At 34.4% G+C, this 20,519-nt stretch overlaps 1 protein-coding gene across 2 annotated transcripts in view; it reads left to right on the forward strand.

The window, feature by feature from the left end:
• Positions 1 to 3,565: 3,565 nt before the first annotated feature.
• Positions 3,566 to 20,519, forward strand: part of Ggamma30A (guanine nucleotide-binding protein subunit gamma-e) — a 47,833-nt gene continuing 30,879 nt past the window's right edge. Inside the window, exons 1-3 of one of the 2 annotated variants that reach the window (XM_028321581.1) lie at positions 3,566 to 3,651; positions 7,788 to 7,841; positions 13,920 to 14,042. In XM_028321581.1, coding sequence (XP_028177382.1) covers positions 13,930 to 14,042 — 113 coding nt within the window. In that variant the 5' untranslated portion in view covers positions 3,566 to 3,651; positions 7,788 to 7,841; positions 13,920 to 13,929. Of the gene's footprint in view, positions 3,652 to 3,859; positions 3,991 to 7,787; positions 7,842 to 13,919; positions 14,043 to 20,519 lie in introns of those variants that run through there. The other variant, XM_028321580.1, reaches the window with a different exon arrangement.

Consider the following 20,519-nt stretch of genomic DNA (forward strand, 5'->3'; position numbering starts at 1 on the left):
AATCTTTTTTCGGCGTATAGGTAATACCTCAAGGGTGGTCCCATTTAAATTTAATAATAAAAAAAACAACCCCCAAGGGTGGAAAATTGGGGATGAACTTTTTATACGCAATATCTCCGCCGATTATAAACCAATTTGAACGATAATTTTTTTGTTGAATAGGTATTATCAAAAGGGTGGTTTCATGCGAATTTGAAGAAAATATTTCACCCCCAAGGGTGGAAAATTGGGGATGAACTTTTTTATACGCAATATCTCCGCCGATTATGAACCAATTTGAACGATTATTTTTTTGTTGAATAGGTTAGGTATTATTTGTGTTCACGCATTTGAAGTCGGTTTTTTTTTTTAATTTATTATCAGACAAAATAAACCATACAATACAAGAACGATATTTCGTGCTCCGGGTACTAAGCTCATTTAAACTATCACCCGTATAGCCATGACGTGCAGTCCACAAGCGATTGTTTTCTATCACAATAACTAAATGCATCCTCCAAAACTCGAACAATGAGAACTGATTTTCCATACAAGCCTATGGCGGTTTATTGTTGTGTCCTCCCAATCGAAATTAAACCGTGGCCACACGAAATAGATCACACATTAACGTGGCCAAGCAAATGCTGTTTAAGGACAGAATGAATTTAAATAATGTACCATCAGGTACATTCTGATTAATCGTGTAAAAGAAGAGCCAAGTTGTCATAAATATGTATTTTTTTCCTCACATTCTTACGTTAATTGACTTAAAACATCATTCGTGATTGTTGGTTAATGTTTTTCATTTGTTTTTGATGAACCTACTTGTTTTTTAGACTGTGAAGACATTTATTTCAATCGTATTATTTTTTGTGGATACAATTGTTATTTATTGGAGTCAGTGTAATAAAAATCAACGCTTGAATAAAATTTGTTCTTTCACATTTTACGAGAAAGTGTTGTAAAATGAAGGCCACTTAAGGAGAGTTTACTTACAGTAGTAATAATCTAAAAAAACATTGTTTTACTTCAAACAATTCCGTAGTAATAACACATACACTCAACGTCAAATAAACCGCACCTTCCGCGACGCGAACTTTAAAGATTTTCTTCTGACACAATCATGGTACCCCGACAATATTGGTGTTATTTAAAAGCCCAATAAATATCCTTAAAGAAAAATACATTTCATTTCTAAATAAATGATTAACATATACCATAAATGTGACTTGAAAATAGACCTCACTTTGGGCTCACCTCTGGGATCAATTAGACCAATTTTTATGGTTATAAAACCAAATAAAGATCTCACGTGTCCTCTTTAACAGATGGATAGCGATTAATCCCAACTTAACAGTTTTATAGTCATAAAAAATGGCTATAGCGTAACTACCTATTTTTTGAAGAAGTGACTCTGGATCCTTGTAAAGACACATTTTTGGGGTAAAAACCTTTCCTTTAATGAAATGAAGTTTAGAACTAGGCTTTCAAATGGTACCAATGTTGGTGGGAAGTGGGGATGCATACGTTTGATAAGTGCTTGTCGCGGGAGGTGCGATTTATTTGAAAGAAAGAAAGAAAGAAAGAAAGAAAGAAAGAAAGAAAAAATATTTATTTGGTACTAAAATAATGATACACATTGACATTAAAAAGTGAAATAATTTGATGCCGAGTGTATTATTCATATCATAGTTCTTTAAGCCCGATGTTGTCCCGAAGTGGTGGTAGGGCAAGCTATATTTGGGACGTGTATAAGTGCCCTGGACAGAGCCTATATACTGAATAAACTATTTGAATTTGATTAATATAAAACGACGAAAAAAGAATGAAAATTTTATTACAGAAAATATGTCAATTTCGCAATGACAAAAAATTTAAATGCAATAAAAAAAGAAGTTCCACAACTTGGACCAAACACCCGTGCGCCTGATAGTAGCCGATAGCTATAACTGTGTCATGCATAAGTATGAAAACATCGTTTTGCACCTGTGAACTACATACTCAATTCTGTGCCGTGCCGTTGTGCATGGTGCGTGTTTCCATTGTAGTGTTTTTTCTTTTAAAAGATTTATTACCTACCAATTGTTTCCTAGTTAGACAATGAAATGGAATAAAGAATTCTAGGGTTTAAGCTTGCGCTTGAAAAAAAAAGATACTACTTGCGTGTTATGAAACAAACCTAAAAACGAGTTTGATGGACTATTATCGCCTGTAGATTATTTTTCACCACACCGAGGAAGTCCTTTGGTCTGCATCTCACCAGATGTAAAGATTTTATATAATTAAGGCTGAGTTTGTTGTTGACACACATTTTTTAAAGCTAAAGTAAGATGGTGTAACCCAATCTAAAAGCAGTTTGGTCTTTTAACTGTGTGGAATAGGATCGGACCTAACACTCTCATTCTTCTCGTGGATATTGTAAGAGGCGACTTAGGGAAAAAATATGAAACTCAGACCACCCCAAACCGTATGCCAAGCGTGTGGAGTGTGAAAAAAATCCTCGTATTTGCCTCTGGTAAATTAGAGATCTGGTGAAGGTCGCGGGCACCTCCCTGGATGCGAGCTCCGCAGGACCGGTCTTTGTGGAAATTCTTGGGGGAGGCCTTTGTCCAGCTGTGGACGTCTTTCGGCTGAAATGAACGAACGAACGAACTAAATTAGAGAAGGTCTACTTTGACCTGATGATTATGACGAGTTTTCTTTGAACACGGTTTGAGAAAAAAATCGTGGTACAGTGAAGATGCGCACGCTCACCTAACTCATAACATTAAACGGTCAATATGCATCCGCGGGCGAGTGTGCGCGACTGCACAGTGTGCACACGCCCTTATGTCGTCGCTCTGAGCACAGAACGGTGTACTTGACACTTTTGTTTTTACTATTTTGCTTTCCGTATCTCGAAAGGGTGAAGCGACCCTTATAGGGGCGTTTGGTCGGTCTTTCTGTCAAAATCTTTTCCTCAAGAACGTTCTACCTATGTCACAACAACAATAACTCAAGAACTTGACTTGAGTTCAATTCGAATTGAACATCAGAAACTATAATTTGGAGTTGTAAAAAATCAACCATAATAATATACTAAGCCATGGGGGGCTTTATATCGATAAAATTTGTCGATTTAGAGGCCCTTATTAAATACTATCAAATTAATAAAGGATTATTATCTTCGTCGACACTGAAATATTTTGTATGTACCACTAGTACAAAATTAATCTTAACGGTATTAAATACATTTATGGAAATTATCGTTTGTTTGTTTTGGGTAGAGATGCATTATTAAGTCAGTGCTAAAGATAATAATTAATACTTAGCATAAAATAATAAGTAACGCATTTCGATATAAAATTACAATATCAAAATTATGATGATAGGCAATGCATGTTAACGGTAATTAATGTATTCGTTGGAAGTAAGTTTACGATTACAATCGATATGCAAACGAATCGCGAAGATTTCTAAATGCCATTCTAAACTCACGCAAAACGACCAAAAGGTATTTTTTGTAAATTTTAGCGGCCATTAATTATCATTATCACCGTTGCATGATACATTCTTACTCAATTGGAGCGTAGACGAGCAGCGAGGCCGTACTAGGTCTCTATTACAGTGGAACTGGCACTCAAGACAGGCGGCTGCTTTTCCATTGGCCCAGGAATCCACATTATTAAAAAAGTAAGGCCAAAGTGCTCCCGTCCGATCGACGAAAAAGTTTGCGCGCGCTCTTTTTCTTTTTTTTTCGGCCTTAGACAAGTTTCAGAGAAAAGTTTTTGAAAATGGCGCGCGCGTTTTTTGTTCGTGTGCTTAGCTCGTGTAGTGAGGGCAGCAGGGGCTTATGCAGTAATCGAATTAGCCGTAATTAAATTAGTTTAGCGGCGGGCTCTGTGGCATGTCACCGTTTTACAAATAGGTTAATATTTGTCGACATTATAATATTGTGCTTCTGTTTTCTGCCTCGTAATTTGCGGGCTTGTGTACGTGTGAGTGTTTTTGTTTATGTCGGCGTAAAAACCTGTAAGTGATGTGATAATTTACTTACTAATTTCCTAAAATTAACTCAAAGACCTCAAGTAGATAAAAGAATTCCTACATATTGTAGAGATTTAGTAAGTAATTATAACTTTTTATTAGGTTCACTTGAAATGATAAGTTAAGTTGTAATTGAAAGCCTTTCTGAAGTTAACATTATTATAAACATCATTTTAATATTAATCACACATGAGTAATCCACCATCAGTAGCTAATTAATTTGACATTGGCTGTTACTTAATGAGTAAGTATAATATTTCTGCGGTCAATCAAAGAGTCCTTCTTAGACCGTATTCAGTATCATTTGCTTTTATTTTTAGGTCGGTCATTCTTAGACGTTCAAAAATTTGGTGCTTGGTTTTTGATTAGATATTACATTGAGTCTCAATGTTCTACCGTGGGATCTTTTATTATTTTATTTATGTTGCAGTGAGGTTGTGATAAATTTTATATTTATAACTGCCAGAAAAAAGGACAACGATTCCCACACCAATTAAAAACACTAAAATAGTTGGCAGTTTGAGTTAACTCAATTTGTTCTTCTAAATAATATTAAATGCCTCTTCATTAATGAAATTGTCACTAGTTATTTATTATTTAAAGTAATATATTTTAAGGTTTTAATTATCAGTAGACTTAAAGATCTCTTGACGTTATTTTAAAAGGGTCTTCTTGTCAAATCCGATATACAAACAACGTGCCAATTTAGGTGCCCACCTAAAATATTTTTAACCCTCAGTTTGCATGGTGACTAAAACTTACGTTAAGTGTAAGGTGGAGACCCAGGGACTCCATATTTCAAATGAAGAAAAAATATACTAATACTTATAAAAGTAATATATTTTTTATTTGGTAACATAATATGGTTAACATACTATTAATTAGAAATAACAGAAATGGAAACATTAAATAAAATTCATTTAAAAAATAAAATTTTCATTAAGTCGTAAAAATCACACGAAAATCGACATAGGCATTTTGTACCTCATAAACATAGAAAAAATATTAACCAAATTTTTTTTTCTCTCTAAATTATGTCGACATAACAATCTTCTTGATAAATAATATGTAAAATGTTAGAAAAAAATTAACACGAAAAAACGTGCAATGGCTTAGTAACTACTACGAGCAGCACATTGCCTGCCCAACTTTTTCGAACAATACAAGCATATTTTTGTGAAATGAATTTCAAAATAAGCAGTCTTTCTTTTAATTCATCAAAACACATCGTCAAAATACAAAATCATCAAAACAAATCTTTCGGGACGTAAGATGTACCTAAAGTCCTTTTCTTTTTCTTCATCGTCTGCATTTTCTTCTAGACTTTCTTGCCAGTCCCTCATATCTGAGGCCTCATTTCCATCTAACGTATTGATAAATCATGTATTGTGACTGTTTGATGTTTTTTTGATCCACTCAAACCGTAAATAAACCATAATTAAAAATATCATAATATAAATTTTTGCTACACAAAGTGTATGGTGGAGTCCACGGGACTCCGCAAGTGTCAATTACTCAACTCGACTTCATCATGTATTCTCAAGGGTGGGACAAACTAGGTAACTACTAACTTAATTATTAACTGTACGGGGTCATTCCATGACAAATGTTACCGAGGGTGAAAAACTAAATATGTTCTTTTCGCATTAAATCTGATGAATTTTGAAAGTAAACATTCCAAATTATAATGTGCAACAAAAAAAAACTGAAAGAAACAAGTAATTTTTAAGTTATTAGTCTTCAAAGTCTATACTTAAGTCAACTGTCTGAATGATCATTTTCTCTCTAATTTATTGGTAATACGATTTAAAAAAAACTATCAATCTGTGAAACGTTTTGCCACTATATGATTCGAGGGTATTTATCATAGTATTGGTAGATAGCGTCATAGTCCCAAAAAAATTTATAATCATCAAGTTTTAAGTGTGTTTTCTTGTTACTTCGGCGATGTAACACCCGAAACAGAAAAACAGGTATTTGTTTTATTATTGTACCTTACACATGGATTAGAGTAACAATATTTGGTAAAAGTAAGGTCATGGTAGTAATGATTTCAAATACTAACTAATATCTGAGTATGATACTAATTTAGTATGTTTCTTTCTTGATTTAAAACTGTAACACCCGAAACGTTTCGGGTATTACATTTTTATTTCTATGTCGATAATGTGTGTATATTGCTTGGAGAAGTGAAAAAGTATTACTGTGAGGCTCCTTTGACCTCCCACTAGCGCTGGCATCGGAAAAGGAGTCATATTTCTCAATTTAAGACTTTTTTGAAATGTCGACTTAACACTAAAATTAAGGTACTGCTAAAAAGTGTCGATGTTTGACATTTCCAATAAATATCGTAATTATAAATTAAAGTAATGCTATTTCAAGCCAAAAACAATAGAAAAAGCTATATTCTGAGGAAAAAATAAATTTGAACTTTGTATATTTAAAAAAAAAAGCTGCTTCGTAATTTCAAACCAGAATTCGCTCTATTTGTGTTTATTTGTTGTACTCCTTATTTTGAAGTACCTAGAAACTAATAAAACACCGATTTTATCGATAAAACGAGTTGAATTTTCGTACTCGTAACACCCGAAACAGAACCATTGTAACACCCGAAACAAAGAAAAAATTTATAAAAAAATAGTAAAACGTTTTATTTAACAGTGATTGTATGTTACATGGTTTGTAAATTTCATACTTTAGAAGTCCTGTAAGTTTTAGGTATGATTCCTTAAGAAAATTCGCTAAATTTCGAGTAAATGCAGCAACAGTCAGAACATAGAGGCAAAATCTCGTAACGCCCGAAACGCACACTTTTCGACTCATATTTTCGTTATCCTACATTCTAAGCTGTACAAACTTTATTATTTAGATAAAACAACTAAAAACGGACAGATTAAGGCACTAATATTATTAAAATACTATTTCAAAATACATGAAATTGTTGAATATGTGTGTACGAACGTAACACCCGAAACGATGGAATGACCCTACGGCTAATAATTAGTATATCAAGTTGCTTGCAGATATAAAACCCATAGTATACGCTAATTGTGAAAATGTGTTTAAAAGAAATGAAATAATAGGTTGTATGCAAAAAAATCACTTACGTGTGCCGCTAGTTGAGCGTTATCTGAAAATAATAAAACATTTTAATTATTATTATTTTTTATTAAAATTAAAACGAATACATTGAGATTGTCAAATTGAGAACCTCTTCCCTTTTGAAAGCCTTAAACTTAGAAATAAACGTTTTTTGTTTAATTCTTTCACTGGCCTAGTAAATGAAAGGGGCCATGCTAGGTACTTACTGCAGGGGTGTATAAACGAACTGATGATTTTAAATTATTACACTAACAACTTCATGGACATATTATTATTACCTGAACGTAAAAAAACTAAGGCTAAGTTGCACCACCTAACTTTGATAGTAAGTTTAACGACAACCGGTGTTTTTTGTATGGAGTTTGACAGATTTTTTACTTTTGTCAAAGTTAAAGTAAGATGGTGCAACCCAGCCTATACGTTTATATCTCGTTAATTCATTGTTTTTCTGTTCAAGAAATGGAAAATTTATTCTAGTATCGAATAGTAAAATAAATAATAAGCATCCTTGGACATTTTACACTACGCTTCTAGTCCCAAACTAAGCAAAGCTTGTACTATGGCTTGTACTAGACAACGGATATAAACATACTTAAATACTTTTTTTTTTGTTTTTTGTGTTATCCAAAAATTAACTCAAAATGTTTAAATACATTTTAAAAATAATCTCTTTTTTTCAGGCCCACCTAGCTTAAAAGCTAAACAACATTCGAGTCCATAAGAAAGCAATTAAGGTAAGCGTACTTATCTACTTACATTTGAGTCTGACAGGTGAGGTTTTGTCCGGAAGGCTTAAGCCTTTTTGCCCTGTTCGGTTTTAATGGAAATTGTTTGGAAATTCCGAATTATTTTGGAGTTTAGGTAATTTATTGTCGTTAATAGGTATTTTAATGTACAAATAAATAAGAGGCACGTGCCTTACCAAGTGAAAATGTTATACAGGCCGTCATTTCTAAATATGTTTTTATAAAAAAAAAACTACTGAGCTAATGGTGTAAAACAATGTCATAAAGATTTATTTTACTTCTAACTGTCAATTCAAAAACGTCGCTAGTTTCAATCCACTTTGACCACTGGGCTATACCTAAATACGAGAAATAATACTGATCGTTTAGGTGAAATATGAGAAAAATTACTGATCATAGATCATGGTTTGCATCCAAGACCAACAGATTGACCAAATCAAACTACCTACTGAGGAAAATAATTTAACAATTACACACAGTATTATTAGACATAAACCAAACCTACTCACCCTTCAGACATAAACCAAAAACTCCCAGCAACAAAAAAAACCTGTTTGATCAATTCAGATAACCGACAAAATAATCTAGAATTAAGCTAATCCTAAACACAAGCGTAGTTAATCAAAAGTCGCACGGTAGCGCGGAGCCAAGAAGCGGCAAAAGCAATTTGTCTGCTGCATATTAAGCCAATTAAAACTTTTCTCTGACCTCTCTTTAATTGAGGACCAACTTTTGCCGCTGATAATTACTGCATATCAACAAGTCACGGTGATTTTATGAGGTTTGATATACAGGGTGTTTAATAATTATTTTTCTGACTAGAAAAACCTTTTTGCTTCAACTCTAATGCCATCTGCGCTCACTGCTGGACAGAAACAAAAAAAATATTCTCTCCACTTCTTTGACAAAACAGAATCAATCAATAAATAAAATTTTATCAATTTTAACAATGATCCTATTTCATATTTTATGATAATCATATTTCATACTTCATAGGACTTGCGTGCTAGCCCTTTAAGTACCAGCGGATCGAGACACAATGTTACCGCGGTCTCATGCGACCGCTTAGGGTTCCACGAGCCAGTCTGTGTTTCCAGCCTGTATTATTATGTATTTAAGTTTGATATTAGTTCCACTATCTCACGATTATCTTCTTCAAAAGACCCAAAGTGCCGTTATCACCTAACAGAACTCTAAAACCAACAAAGGGGCCTTGAGAAAATAATTAATTAAAAAGTACAATGAGCCAAGAACACTGATTCCCAAGAACAATGGAACTATTTAGCGATAACAAAAGCGTGAAAAGCTTACCTTCGGATCCGGGTTTAGATTTAAATGATTGGATTAATATCAGTGGGAAATTACAATTTAATATGGTACCTAATAAGATATTTGTAGGCAATAGGATCACTGAAAACCAGCGTCGTGGCCTTCCCCACCGTGGGCCACGGCATATGCTGATTGCTGAGTGGAGTCCCATTGCGATGGGCATCGCTGTTGCGACAGGATAGCACTGCTCAGTTCACTTTTTATTTCCTTGTCATATTTATGTGCTACTAGCTTTCCGCCCGCGGCTTCGCCCGCGTGGAATTTTGTCTGTCACAGAAAAACTTTATCGCGCGCGTCCCTGTTTCAAAAACCGGGATAAAAACTATCCTATGTTCTTTCCCGGGACTCAAACTATCTCTATGCCAAATTTCATCAAAATCGGTTGCGAGGTTTAAGCGGGAAAGCGTAACAGACAGACAGACAGACAGACAGACAGACAGACAGACAGACAGACAGAGTTACTTTCGCATTTAGAATATTATTAGTTGGGATTTCTGTTTTTCCGTATACATTCTCTTTCCTTAACTAAGTGATGTTCATCGTAATAAATGTTACTTTCTTTCTAAAGGTTCGACCAAACCAACGCGTGCAGACCGCGTGCGCGATGGCGATGGCGATCCTACTGATTTGCTGATCGCGTTGCGGTTGCGATTGCAGTTCACGCGTTGGTTTCATCGAACCTTTACAGGCAACTGGTACAAGTTTGTCGTAATCTTTTAAATTGGATTTGTAAATTGATACTCAAAAAAATAGCTTACGCATATGGCAAAACTAAACTTCAATTTTAACTAAAAAAATAAAATCATCAAAACGTCCGAATGCCTTCAAAATTTTGTCGGTAGCTTTTGGTGTAACCGCATTTTTGTACGTTTCATTTAGCTATTTGTGTACAAAATCTTAAAACCTATTGCACAAATTAGGAACGAACTGTACCAGTAAAAATTCTAGTTTGTAACCTTAAAATGTCCGAAACTTTATTTTATTTTTCCCTCCAGACCTAAACGAAGGGAACTTTCTTCATTTCCTGGCCTTTCGGGATTCGGAGCTCAATTGCATTATTTAGATGAAAACTAAAACTTGGGATTGAATGTGTGTTTCAACCGTATACTAAAAATTGTTCACAGATATTTCTGAAAACAGTTGGTAATTAATTATTTTGGGATCGAGAAAAGTGCACTGAATACTTCATCCTCATCATCATTATTTTACTGAACTAAAAGGGCAGGGCACATAGGTACCTAGTATCAATACTTAGGTACCTAAATTTATTTTAACTAGCTATGGCCGCGACTTAGTACGCATGAATATTACTCGTATGTTGGTTAAAAAGATCATTCTAAAAATTTATAGCGCTTCGTTCAAATTATCAATATTTTTTTTTATTCACATACAAAAATTTTTTGCTTATTTTTTATTCACGTAGATTCTATTGTTTATGCTGTCAAAAAGTTATTTCTTATTTTAAAGCCATAAATAATAGAAACAAAACATTGTACACGCTAGTCTAAAAATAGAAACAATTTCAAGGCAATAGCTTCCAAAATACACTCGCAAAGTTATGACTGTTGGAGTCTAATCAAAATTCGTTTAGTGTTTTTTAAGTGGTTTAGCTAGTGTACTTTGTAATCCACTCCTAAGAAAAAGTGATGACTTTTATTCGTGTTTTTGTTTTTATGCTTACCACATTACACGTTCGTATATTTTAACCATGACAAACTCAGAATTTACTGGTTTTGCACTGTCTAGTCTAGAAGAAATATGAGTCTCCATAGGTTTTGTGAATAATCCACATAAAAAGGAAATTTATTCCATTATTTGACCTAGGGTCATGAATACTTTAACTGCTGTAATGGGTTTTTTATTCAGTCATCATCATCACTAATATTTTAAAGAGGAAAGATTTAATTATTATTTGTAGTAGGAGGATCCGAAACTACAGTGGGCTGAGTGCGAGTTTAAAAATGTATGAAATTTTTATTTTTTGAACGTTTCCCGCTAGGGGCGCTGTGCAATCCGTCATACATTTTTAATGTCATATTTTGACGCACTCACTAGTGAGCGCGTTTGATGTAAACTCACACTAGGCTCACTGGACAGTCAGAAATCTTTCACCATTAAAATCCTACATTATTTCTGATGAATATATGCGGTACGAAGTTCGCCAGGTCAGCTAGTTCAGTCATACCTAAATAACAAATAACCTTTTATCTTCAGTTAACTTTTTTTAATTAAGGATCGCTTGTAACCAGCCAGCCCAAAAAGAAAAGCAGGATTAGGGTAAGGTTGCGATCAATGGACCGGCTCTTTCTTTGGACCACTATGATTTCTCGGAACCTAAGTACTTTAAAAATCAACCGTTTGCACGAAACGTTAGCTATTTGAGCTAATACCAACCCCCGATCCCACCAGTGTCGCCGTGAGCTCCGTTGAGGAAGGATGTTTGCTGCAGTGTTTCGCGCGCTCCCGATGTAATTTTCTCGTGACACAGTTTACCAGGTAAGTACAGTTTATTAAATGTTTTTAATGTTATTTATTGTGAATCGCACGCCTTATTTAGTTGTTCAAGTAGATTTGTAACTGTTTTTTGCAATATTTCACAGATTTTTATGTATTAACCTTTTTGTCATTGGACTATGAATTGCTATCAATGGACCAGTAAGTTTCTCTTTAATTGGACCAGTCCAATCATAGCAACTTTTAAAATAGAAATTGAAATGTTTTTTTTTTTATTTTAGCATGGCAAAACGAGGGGAATACTATGCGTGGAACGAAGAAAGCATGACATTGGCACTACAAGCTTTAAGTAAACAAGAAGTTGGACTGAATGAGGCAAGTAGGATATAATTATGGTGTACCAAAAGCGACGCAAAAAAGAAGGCTGGACGACAAAAATTTAAGAGCAAAAGGTGCAAAACAAATAATTGGTTCGATAGGTGACCTTACTCCTGACTTAGAGAAAAAGTTAGTCGATCATATTTTGGAGTTGGAAAGCTGTTTATACGGAATCACGCCAAAAGATGTCAGAAGCTTACTTACAAAATAGCTTTATAAAGCGTTGACTAATTGTAGAATAATAAAATTGATTATTATATTATTATTGTCTTTTATTTGTTTGAATTCTCATGGTACCGTTGAATGGACCACTGCACAAATTTTTCTAAGTCCAATGATAGCAACTCACTGGTCCAATTAAAGAAACAGTGGTCCAAAGAAAGCAACCATGGCAAAACAGTTTTTTTCTATTTTCTCTGTTTATGGTTAACCCACTTGTTACTAGCGTTCTTTTAAAAGAACGCTAGTTTTTACATAAATATTTTTACTAATGTGGGTAGTGTAAACAATTTTTATGTGCAACATTTGAAAGATGAGGTGTGTCGCAGTACTGTCCAAGTCTTATAAGTACACTGACGTAAATAACTATAAAGTTTTGGAGCAATTGTTTTGAGATAAATTTATCATGACTGATTTAAGGTAACTAAGTGATAGAAAAAGTGAATTCCGTAACAAGTGGGTTAATGCTAAAAATCACAAATGACACATGCAAGTTCTTATATGTAAGGCTTATTAAAATGTTGAATCATGTTGCTCCTATCTATCACAATTCCGCTGTTATGTCATTTTAAAGTTAAGTGGTCCAATAGTGGCAACCTTACCCTAATTATAATTTTACTTAGCGGTCAAAGTGCAACAAGTGTCATTAAGTCAAATTTAGAATTTAAGGACCCATTCACCATCCCCCTCCCTACCCAAATGGCTAACGAAAAGATAAAGGCAAGACAATTCACCTGACAAGCAACCAGGGGCCGTATTCTCAGATCTGTCAAGCGCAGTCTAATTGACACGACAAGCGTTAATTTTTTGACAGGCCTTAATTTGCGTCATGAATTCAAACGGCGAACACCGCCCTCCATACGAAGAAGCGGGAAAACAAAGAATAATGTAATGCAAAGCGTGGAGAACTACCGGCCATTACGCCTTAATTCATTAATTTTAAGCGATATCGGAAAACCAATACGCATCCTTAAAATATTAGAGATAAAGCTCAAAATGGTAAAGCGCCAGTTTAACCAACTTTGCGCAAGCTAGCTTGTGTGTTCCTAAAGGGGTTGTCATAGAAACTGTAAAATACTGCGCGCGCATCACGCACACTTATGCAAATCTAACACACACGCTGGAGCAGTCTCCCCTTGGTGTGGGAGGGAGACGGGAATAGTGGACAATCAGGAATAAAAGCGTTGTTTAATTTATGTGAATTTTCCTGAAGAAAAAATATGATTTTCTTTATTTTTAATTCACGGTTATAATTTTATTTAGTTCGAACAGTGTGAGATTGATAATAATAGGAAACTCATTAACATAATTTTGAAGAAAAACATGTACTCTAATTTAGGTTTCACGTATGAAATTTTTTAATGAGAAGTTTAAATAGCTGTAATTTTCTGATACATTCAAAAAGTAAAAACATCAAAATTTTTTTTGTAAAAAAAATCTTTTACTGTCATTTTAAATAACAGACCATGAATATGAATGTTAATTAATCAGATTAAAAACGATTTTACCTTCTAAATCTTCAACATAAATTCCCTTAGTCCTTCTCATTTCTTACAACGCTTTCCCCCAATCCCAAACCGCGCGTTCCTTTTTCCTCCCAACTGTACTCCGCGCAGCGACCCACACCGACTCACCCGCCACACTATCCATACACCACTAACCATGTGTGCGTGTTTTATACCACAGATTCTGCGCGATGGACCCCAGTATTCTCGCAGCCATGGACAAAGAGGCATTGAAAAAGCAGATCGAAAACATGAAGTACCAGGCTTCCATGGAGCGCTGGCCACTATCTAAGAGCATCGCGGCGTGAGTACCTTTAATTTTAAAAAGAAAACGCGGGTGACGTCATCGTGAAGTGTGTCTAGTGAATTTACAATTATGGTGCTTTTTATTGGAGCCCGTATATTGCGTGAAGGGAACGACACGGGCGTATCACGGATAATGTGGTTTTCAGTTTCAATGCGAATGGAGGCGCAAGTCTAGTTTTTATTTCATATTTAGTCGGTATTCGAGGTGTTACACCCATTTTGTGTTATACTTTCCCCCCATGGACGTAAATTTTCATTTCCATTTGTCAAGTCTCAAATTTGTCAGTCTCTCTTTCGATCAATACGTGCAGTTTTGTTCCCTTATTTGCTGTGCTTTGTTATTTTTATTTCTAATTTTATTTTAACATCATTTTTATTACATTTATGTCATTGTAATTATGTTTATCAATCCCATATCTTAAGTTACTGTTATTTGGATTAATTAACCTTTTTGTTGTCATTATTGTATTAATATCGTTTAATTTACACAATTGTTTTAACACAGTGCATGTAATGTAATAATAATCGTCGCGTTATTATTAGTTTTATCGGTTGAATGGGCTTAATTTATTATTAATAGTTGACGGATGAGCGCCATTATCAACTAACCACTATTATTTCCACTTTTGGGTGTATTTAACCTATTTACGTTAACTTTATTAATGACACTGACCTGTCACACAAAAAATAATGTGACAATGTTAACAATCATGGCGATTTGGTTGTTCCTGTTACAATAATAGAAATTATCCATTTTATGAATTCTTTGCCAAATCGGTTCAAATGTATTCGAAAGGACTTCCACATAATTTGAGGGCTCTTAATGATTGTATTGATGACTCTCATGCAAAGTATTAAGTAGTTAGGTACGTTAAAATCATGAATTCATATTTTCTGAAGATATACAGGGTGTTTGGCGCATCGTGTGCCAAAATGATTTGGCGGATAGAATGGGTCATTTCCTATATTTTCAGCCCCCATAACACGTTCCATGTCAGGCGGCTACTTTTATATTAAGTTTTTTAGTAATTTCACCAAAATACCCAAAACGCATCATTTAATTTCGATTTAAAAAAAACTACTAAGCGTAGCCTCAAAGTAAATATTTTGTTTTGACGTGCATTGATATAGGGTTGCATCAAATCTAAATTTACTGGCAAATATCATCTAGTTTTTTTTTAATTCAGCTTTGAACTTTTCCGAAAAGTTAAAAATGGACAGAACATTTAAGTTTACATGGCTATAATTTTTTTTTTAAAAGAGATAGCGATCTTCGGATTTTATCAAAACTTCTCTAGTCTATCCCCATTCAAACGGTATACTAATCTTGTTTAAATAATAACAACAACTTCACAAATTCCCTAAATTAGTGCATTGACTCTATTCGGACTGATTTGCGAAATTTGTGTTTATAGCCCCTTTTTGTGTGAATAACACGTTAAATACCTACAGGTAAAAATTTATAGCCATGTAAACTTAAATGTTCAGTCCATTTTTAACTTTTCGGAAAAGTTCAAAGCTGAATTAAAAAAAAACTAGATGATATTTGCCAGTAAATTTAGATTTGATGCAACCCTATATCAATGCACGTCAAAACAAAATATTTACTTTGAGGCTACGCTTAGTAGTTTTTTTTTAAATCGAAATTAAATGATGCGATTTGGGTATTTTGGTGAAATTACTAAAAAACTTAATATAAAAGTAGCCGCCTGACATGGAACGTGTTATGGGGGCTGAAAATATAGGAAATGACCCATTCTATCCGCCAAATCATTTTGGCACACGATGCGCCAAACACCCTGTATTTCATTTGCATTGAAAAATAAAAAAAATGTAAGCAAAATTAAAGTACCTACGTAACAGACAACATGAAAAGCTTAAATTAAAACTCGTAATTTCTTTTTATACAAAAGCAGATTTGAGCTCCTGCTATTTAAAATGATATACAAGTATTTTTTTCCAAACTACTACGTTGAATAAGTAACTTTGACCTAAACAAACTTGTACACAGACAAAACACAACAACTTACTACCAAATGGTCAATTTCCTCAATGTATTTTGAACTTTTTATCTTTCATGATAAGGTTCAATTGAATCGACGAAGCATCATTTTGTGCTTATCTGTTATGAAAAGGTTCCAATCAATCGAGGAAACTCCATTCTGTGTTATATTGATGTGCTATCGACTGTACCTACTAGATAACGACACAAACATTTTAATTCACTAACATTCGTGATTATCAGTATAAATGGTATAAATGTGCATCTCATTATCACTTGCCCCCATTGGGAACCAAAGCCGCGACAACAGCTGGTGTTTTAGCCCGGCACGCGAACAACCAAACCGGGATCTCATTGATGAGTTAATTAATAACAAACTTCTTTAAAATTACGTAATTATTCGTTTCAAAACTTACGTTTTAACCTAGGCGCAGACCATCGATTTTTCGTCGGCCGATAGTTTAGTCGGGCAGTTGCTCAGTATGGGCCGATTCTTCATACAATTTAAAATCGGGCACAACTATCGGTCAACTAAAAATCGGTGGTCTGCGCCCAGTCTTAGAATTATTGTTTTCGTTAAAATAAGTTAAAAACACAAGTTTTTAAATATAGTTTATCTTGAAAAAAAAAAGCTCCCGTTAAGGCAGCATTTTTGCAACTTTTTAAAGATTTATTTAAAACACCAATTCATTTGAAACAAAAATATTTTCCTATTTCGTCCTGAAAATTTATTATAATGTCTTCCAATGACAGTTTAATCTTAGATTTGTTATCAATATCTACGGAATTCATCTTCAACGCCCAGCTCACCCTTGACCAGTGTAATCATCTGTTATCCCAGAGGCAGATTTAATAGGTATTTACGCCAAGTGACGACATGAACTGAACATCTGCCCTTACAAGCAGTTCAGTATAAAAATAACATGTTTCGAGTTCACGAAAGTGAAACTAATGACCTGTTATTAGGATTTTAATTTGCTTAGCTTTTGGAGTAGGTAAAGTTATTAAAACTGTTGTGGATATAGACTGACGCCCGTATTCACAAACATTACTATGAGGTCTCACAGTGCGCGTGGACGCACAGGGTGACACAAGAACTAATCACAGAGCTCTATTGAACACTATGTGTTCGATTTGCTGCTTCACTTAAGCAAGCATTGTTTATGAATAAATGGGCTTTGATAATGTGACTGCGTTGTAAAATTTTGTGATTCACTTATTATTAAGTATACTTATTGATCTATTCTCCTTAAAGTCACCAGATACTATCAGTGACAATGTCATAAATAGTACTGTCATTCCTTCCATAAAAATATCATTGATGCACCATAACCGTTTATTTTACTCCATCTGAGGTGGAATTGTGTTAAGCAATCGTTATCATTTAATTTTGACAGTTCATAACGTACGATTATTCTGTCAAACGCTTTGTTTAACTGACTATATCGTACGTTATGAACTGTCAAATGATTACGATTGCTTTACACAACACCTCTGATCCCTTTTAGAATGAAGAGGGCCTACCCCAAATGAAATTGTAAAGGGCACAGAAGAAGATATAAATTGATCTATTCAATCATGATAATTGATGAATGGTCTAAATATAACTAATATTTAGATAATGATACGCGTGGTTGCCCTTCAAATAAGCATAATACAAAATCCAAATAGGACAAGTGAAAAAACTCTTTATTAGATAGATATCTAATGAACAGTTCATAACGTACGATTATTTTGTCAAACGCTTTGTTTAACTGACTTTATCGTACGTTATGAACTGTCAAATGATTACGATTGCTTTACACAATGCCACAAAATATGCGTTATTATCCTCTATCCTACTACGACACGATTTATGCTTATCATGGGAGTTTAACGATATTAGAATAATATTTGTCTTGCAAGAGAACCAACGTGGTTAAAGTGGCAAGCAACTGATATAAATAAACAATATAAACGTTGTTGTAGTTCCTGTGATGTTTCTTATCAAAAGCTTTATCATCTTATCTTGTAGCTATGTTTATATTTAAGATATACCTTCAGCTTTAGTCGTGCGGATATAAAACGCAATATCGCGGGATCCTTTGAGCGATATTTCACGAGGCTTGTTATTATGTAGATATTAAATCTCCCGTTGTTAAGCCTCGTATACACTTTACGTCCACAGTCACCGCAGGAGTGAATTTTGCCTTATCCTTGTTTGAAAATAAGGATCTATTACATCTTTAGCTAGTAACCGCCTCTGTGGTCTACTGGTAAGACCACCTGTTTCAGACGCAGAGGTCCCGGGTTCGATTCCCAGTGGGGGCAGATTTTTCTGTTCGGTTTGGTTGGTGGTAGGGCTTGTTCTAAGTCCGCCTGGCTAGCTACCACCATCTTACCTAAGTCTGTCGCCATAACAACAAAGTTAGAGGTAAGATAGCCAGTTCCTCCCTGGTTGAGGATTCGGGTTAAGCTCGCTTCCACCTTCGGCCTGATCGTCACTTACCATCAGGTGAGATACAGGCCAAGAGCTTCCTCGTTGTGGAAAAAAAGGATCTATTACATCCTTAGCTAGTAACTAGCTTAACTTAACTAAGTACTACCGTCATAATAATTTCATCAATTTGACCTACATTTTAAAGATTTAAGTACACTGTAGGCCAGTGTAACTAGGCAAGACTGCCTGTAGACAACGTGGCATTCGATTTCATATCGATATTATAATCACTGCTACGTTCCCAAGTTTTATAAAAAAATCTGTAGATATGCAACTTTTTCGAATAAAAATCTAAGTAGGTACCTACCTATTTATTTATGTAATGCATTGTTTGAAAGCAATATTTTTGTTACTGGATATCTAACTGATTAGGGCTATTTTCAAAGTTGATCGTAAAATTCTATGTTCCATGAAATAAGGATAAGGCCTGTCAAGATTTAACGTTAATTTTGCAGTTTGCAACCAAAAATGCAATTTAAATTGCAATTTCACGACCAAATCAATATTTCAAACCATTCCAGCATTTTACGTGCGCAAGTATTAAAGTATATTTAGAGTCCCGCTTATAGAACAATACTTCATACTATTATTAAACTGAAACACTCAAGAGTTATTTTAGGAAACTATTTTATTGTTTGAACGGAGTTCATCTTGATAGCGCTATAAAACACGGAATGGAAGTGGACACTTGAAATAGTCAAGCTTTTAAAATAAATAAAGCATTTTATTGCATATTTATTTATAATCGCTGTTTTAAATCGTAGACGTCTTTTATGCTTCAATTTATGGTTTTTTGGAGAGTATGCTAGGCATTTGCCTATTTTCGTTAGACTGTTATTTACCTTTGCGGTACATATAAAATTAGATAATGAATAACACCGAACTCCAAACTAAAACACTTATGCCCGTTTTCACCATCAATCCCTAATTTACTATGGTAACACTTAATAGGAATTTTGTTTTCATAGGGGTCACTTAAAAATTAGGGATTGATGGTGAAAACGGGCAGTAGGTACCTACTTATCTTTTTGGTAGGTAGCAAGCTTTATTTAGGACGTGTACCAAGTGCCCTGGAAAGGGTCTAAGTACTGAATAAATATTCAGATTTTTGATTTTATAGAATTTAATCATTTTACATAATTTTACTCTACCTTAAGTATATTTCAATTAAGGCACGATATTACAATTCACAATCATCATCACAAGATATGTAACAAAACAGACACGTCACTTCCATTCCCAAGTCTTTCAGTTTGGACGTCAAAATGTCAGACTGCCTAACAACCGTGGTATAATTACAAAGAGCCCTCAGACAGGCTTGTAATCTGAAAAGGCTGACAAGTTCCACTTTCCACTTGTTAAACGTCAAGTTACAGTGTCACACGTGACGTCTAAAAACGGTGAGTGTATGGCGACGAAGATGTCTTGATACTTTTGAAATTGACTTCATGATAATAAAGTATGCTTGACACTTTCATCGATTCTTCAGTAAGGAAATTTTATCGTTCTGTTTTTTATTAAATACTCGTAGATGCATATTGGCAATCCAACAATTACCAATGCATATGTGTATAGTTGCAGCATAATTATAGGTAAAACATGTTCAGCACTATTTAGCTGAATTTATCGCATAGCGAACTAGTTTTAAAATAATTATTACATTAATACAGTCTATATCTATGTATAATAATGAGTCTAACACCATTCATTAAGACTAATTATTTCATTAACATATTTTTTTAGGGTTCCGTAGCCAAAATGGCAAAAACGGAACCCTTATAGTTTCGTCATGTCCGTCTGTCCGTCTGTCCGTCTGTCCGTCTGTCCGTCTGTCACAGCCGATTTACTCGGAAACTATAAGTACTACAGTGATGAAATTTGATGGGAATATGTGTTGTATGAACCGCTACAAAATTATGACACTAAATAGTAAAAAAAAGAATTGGGGGTGGGGCCCCCCATACATGTAACTGAGGGATGAAAATTTTTTTTCG

The sequence above is a fragment of the Ostrinia furnacalis genome, unplaced genomic scaffold (genome assembly GCF_004193835.3).
Source record: "Ostrinia furnacalis isolate ACB-3 unplaced genomic scaffold, ASM419383v2 OfSCF7555, whole genome shotgun sequence".
Lineage (NCBI taxonomy): Eukaryota > Metazoa > Arthropoda > Insecta > Lepidoptera > Crambidae > Ostrinia > Ostrinia furnacalis.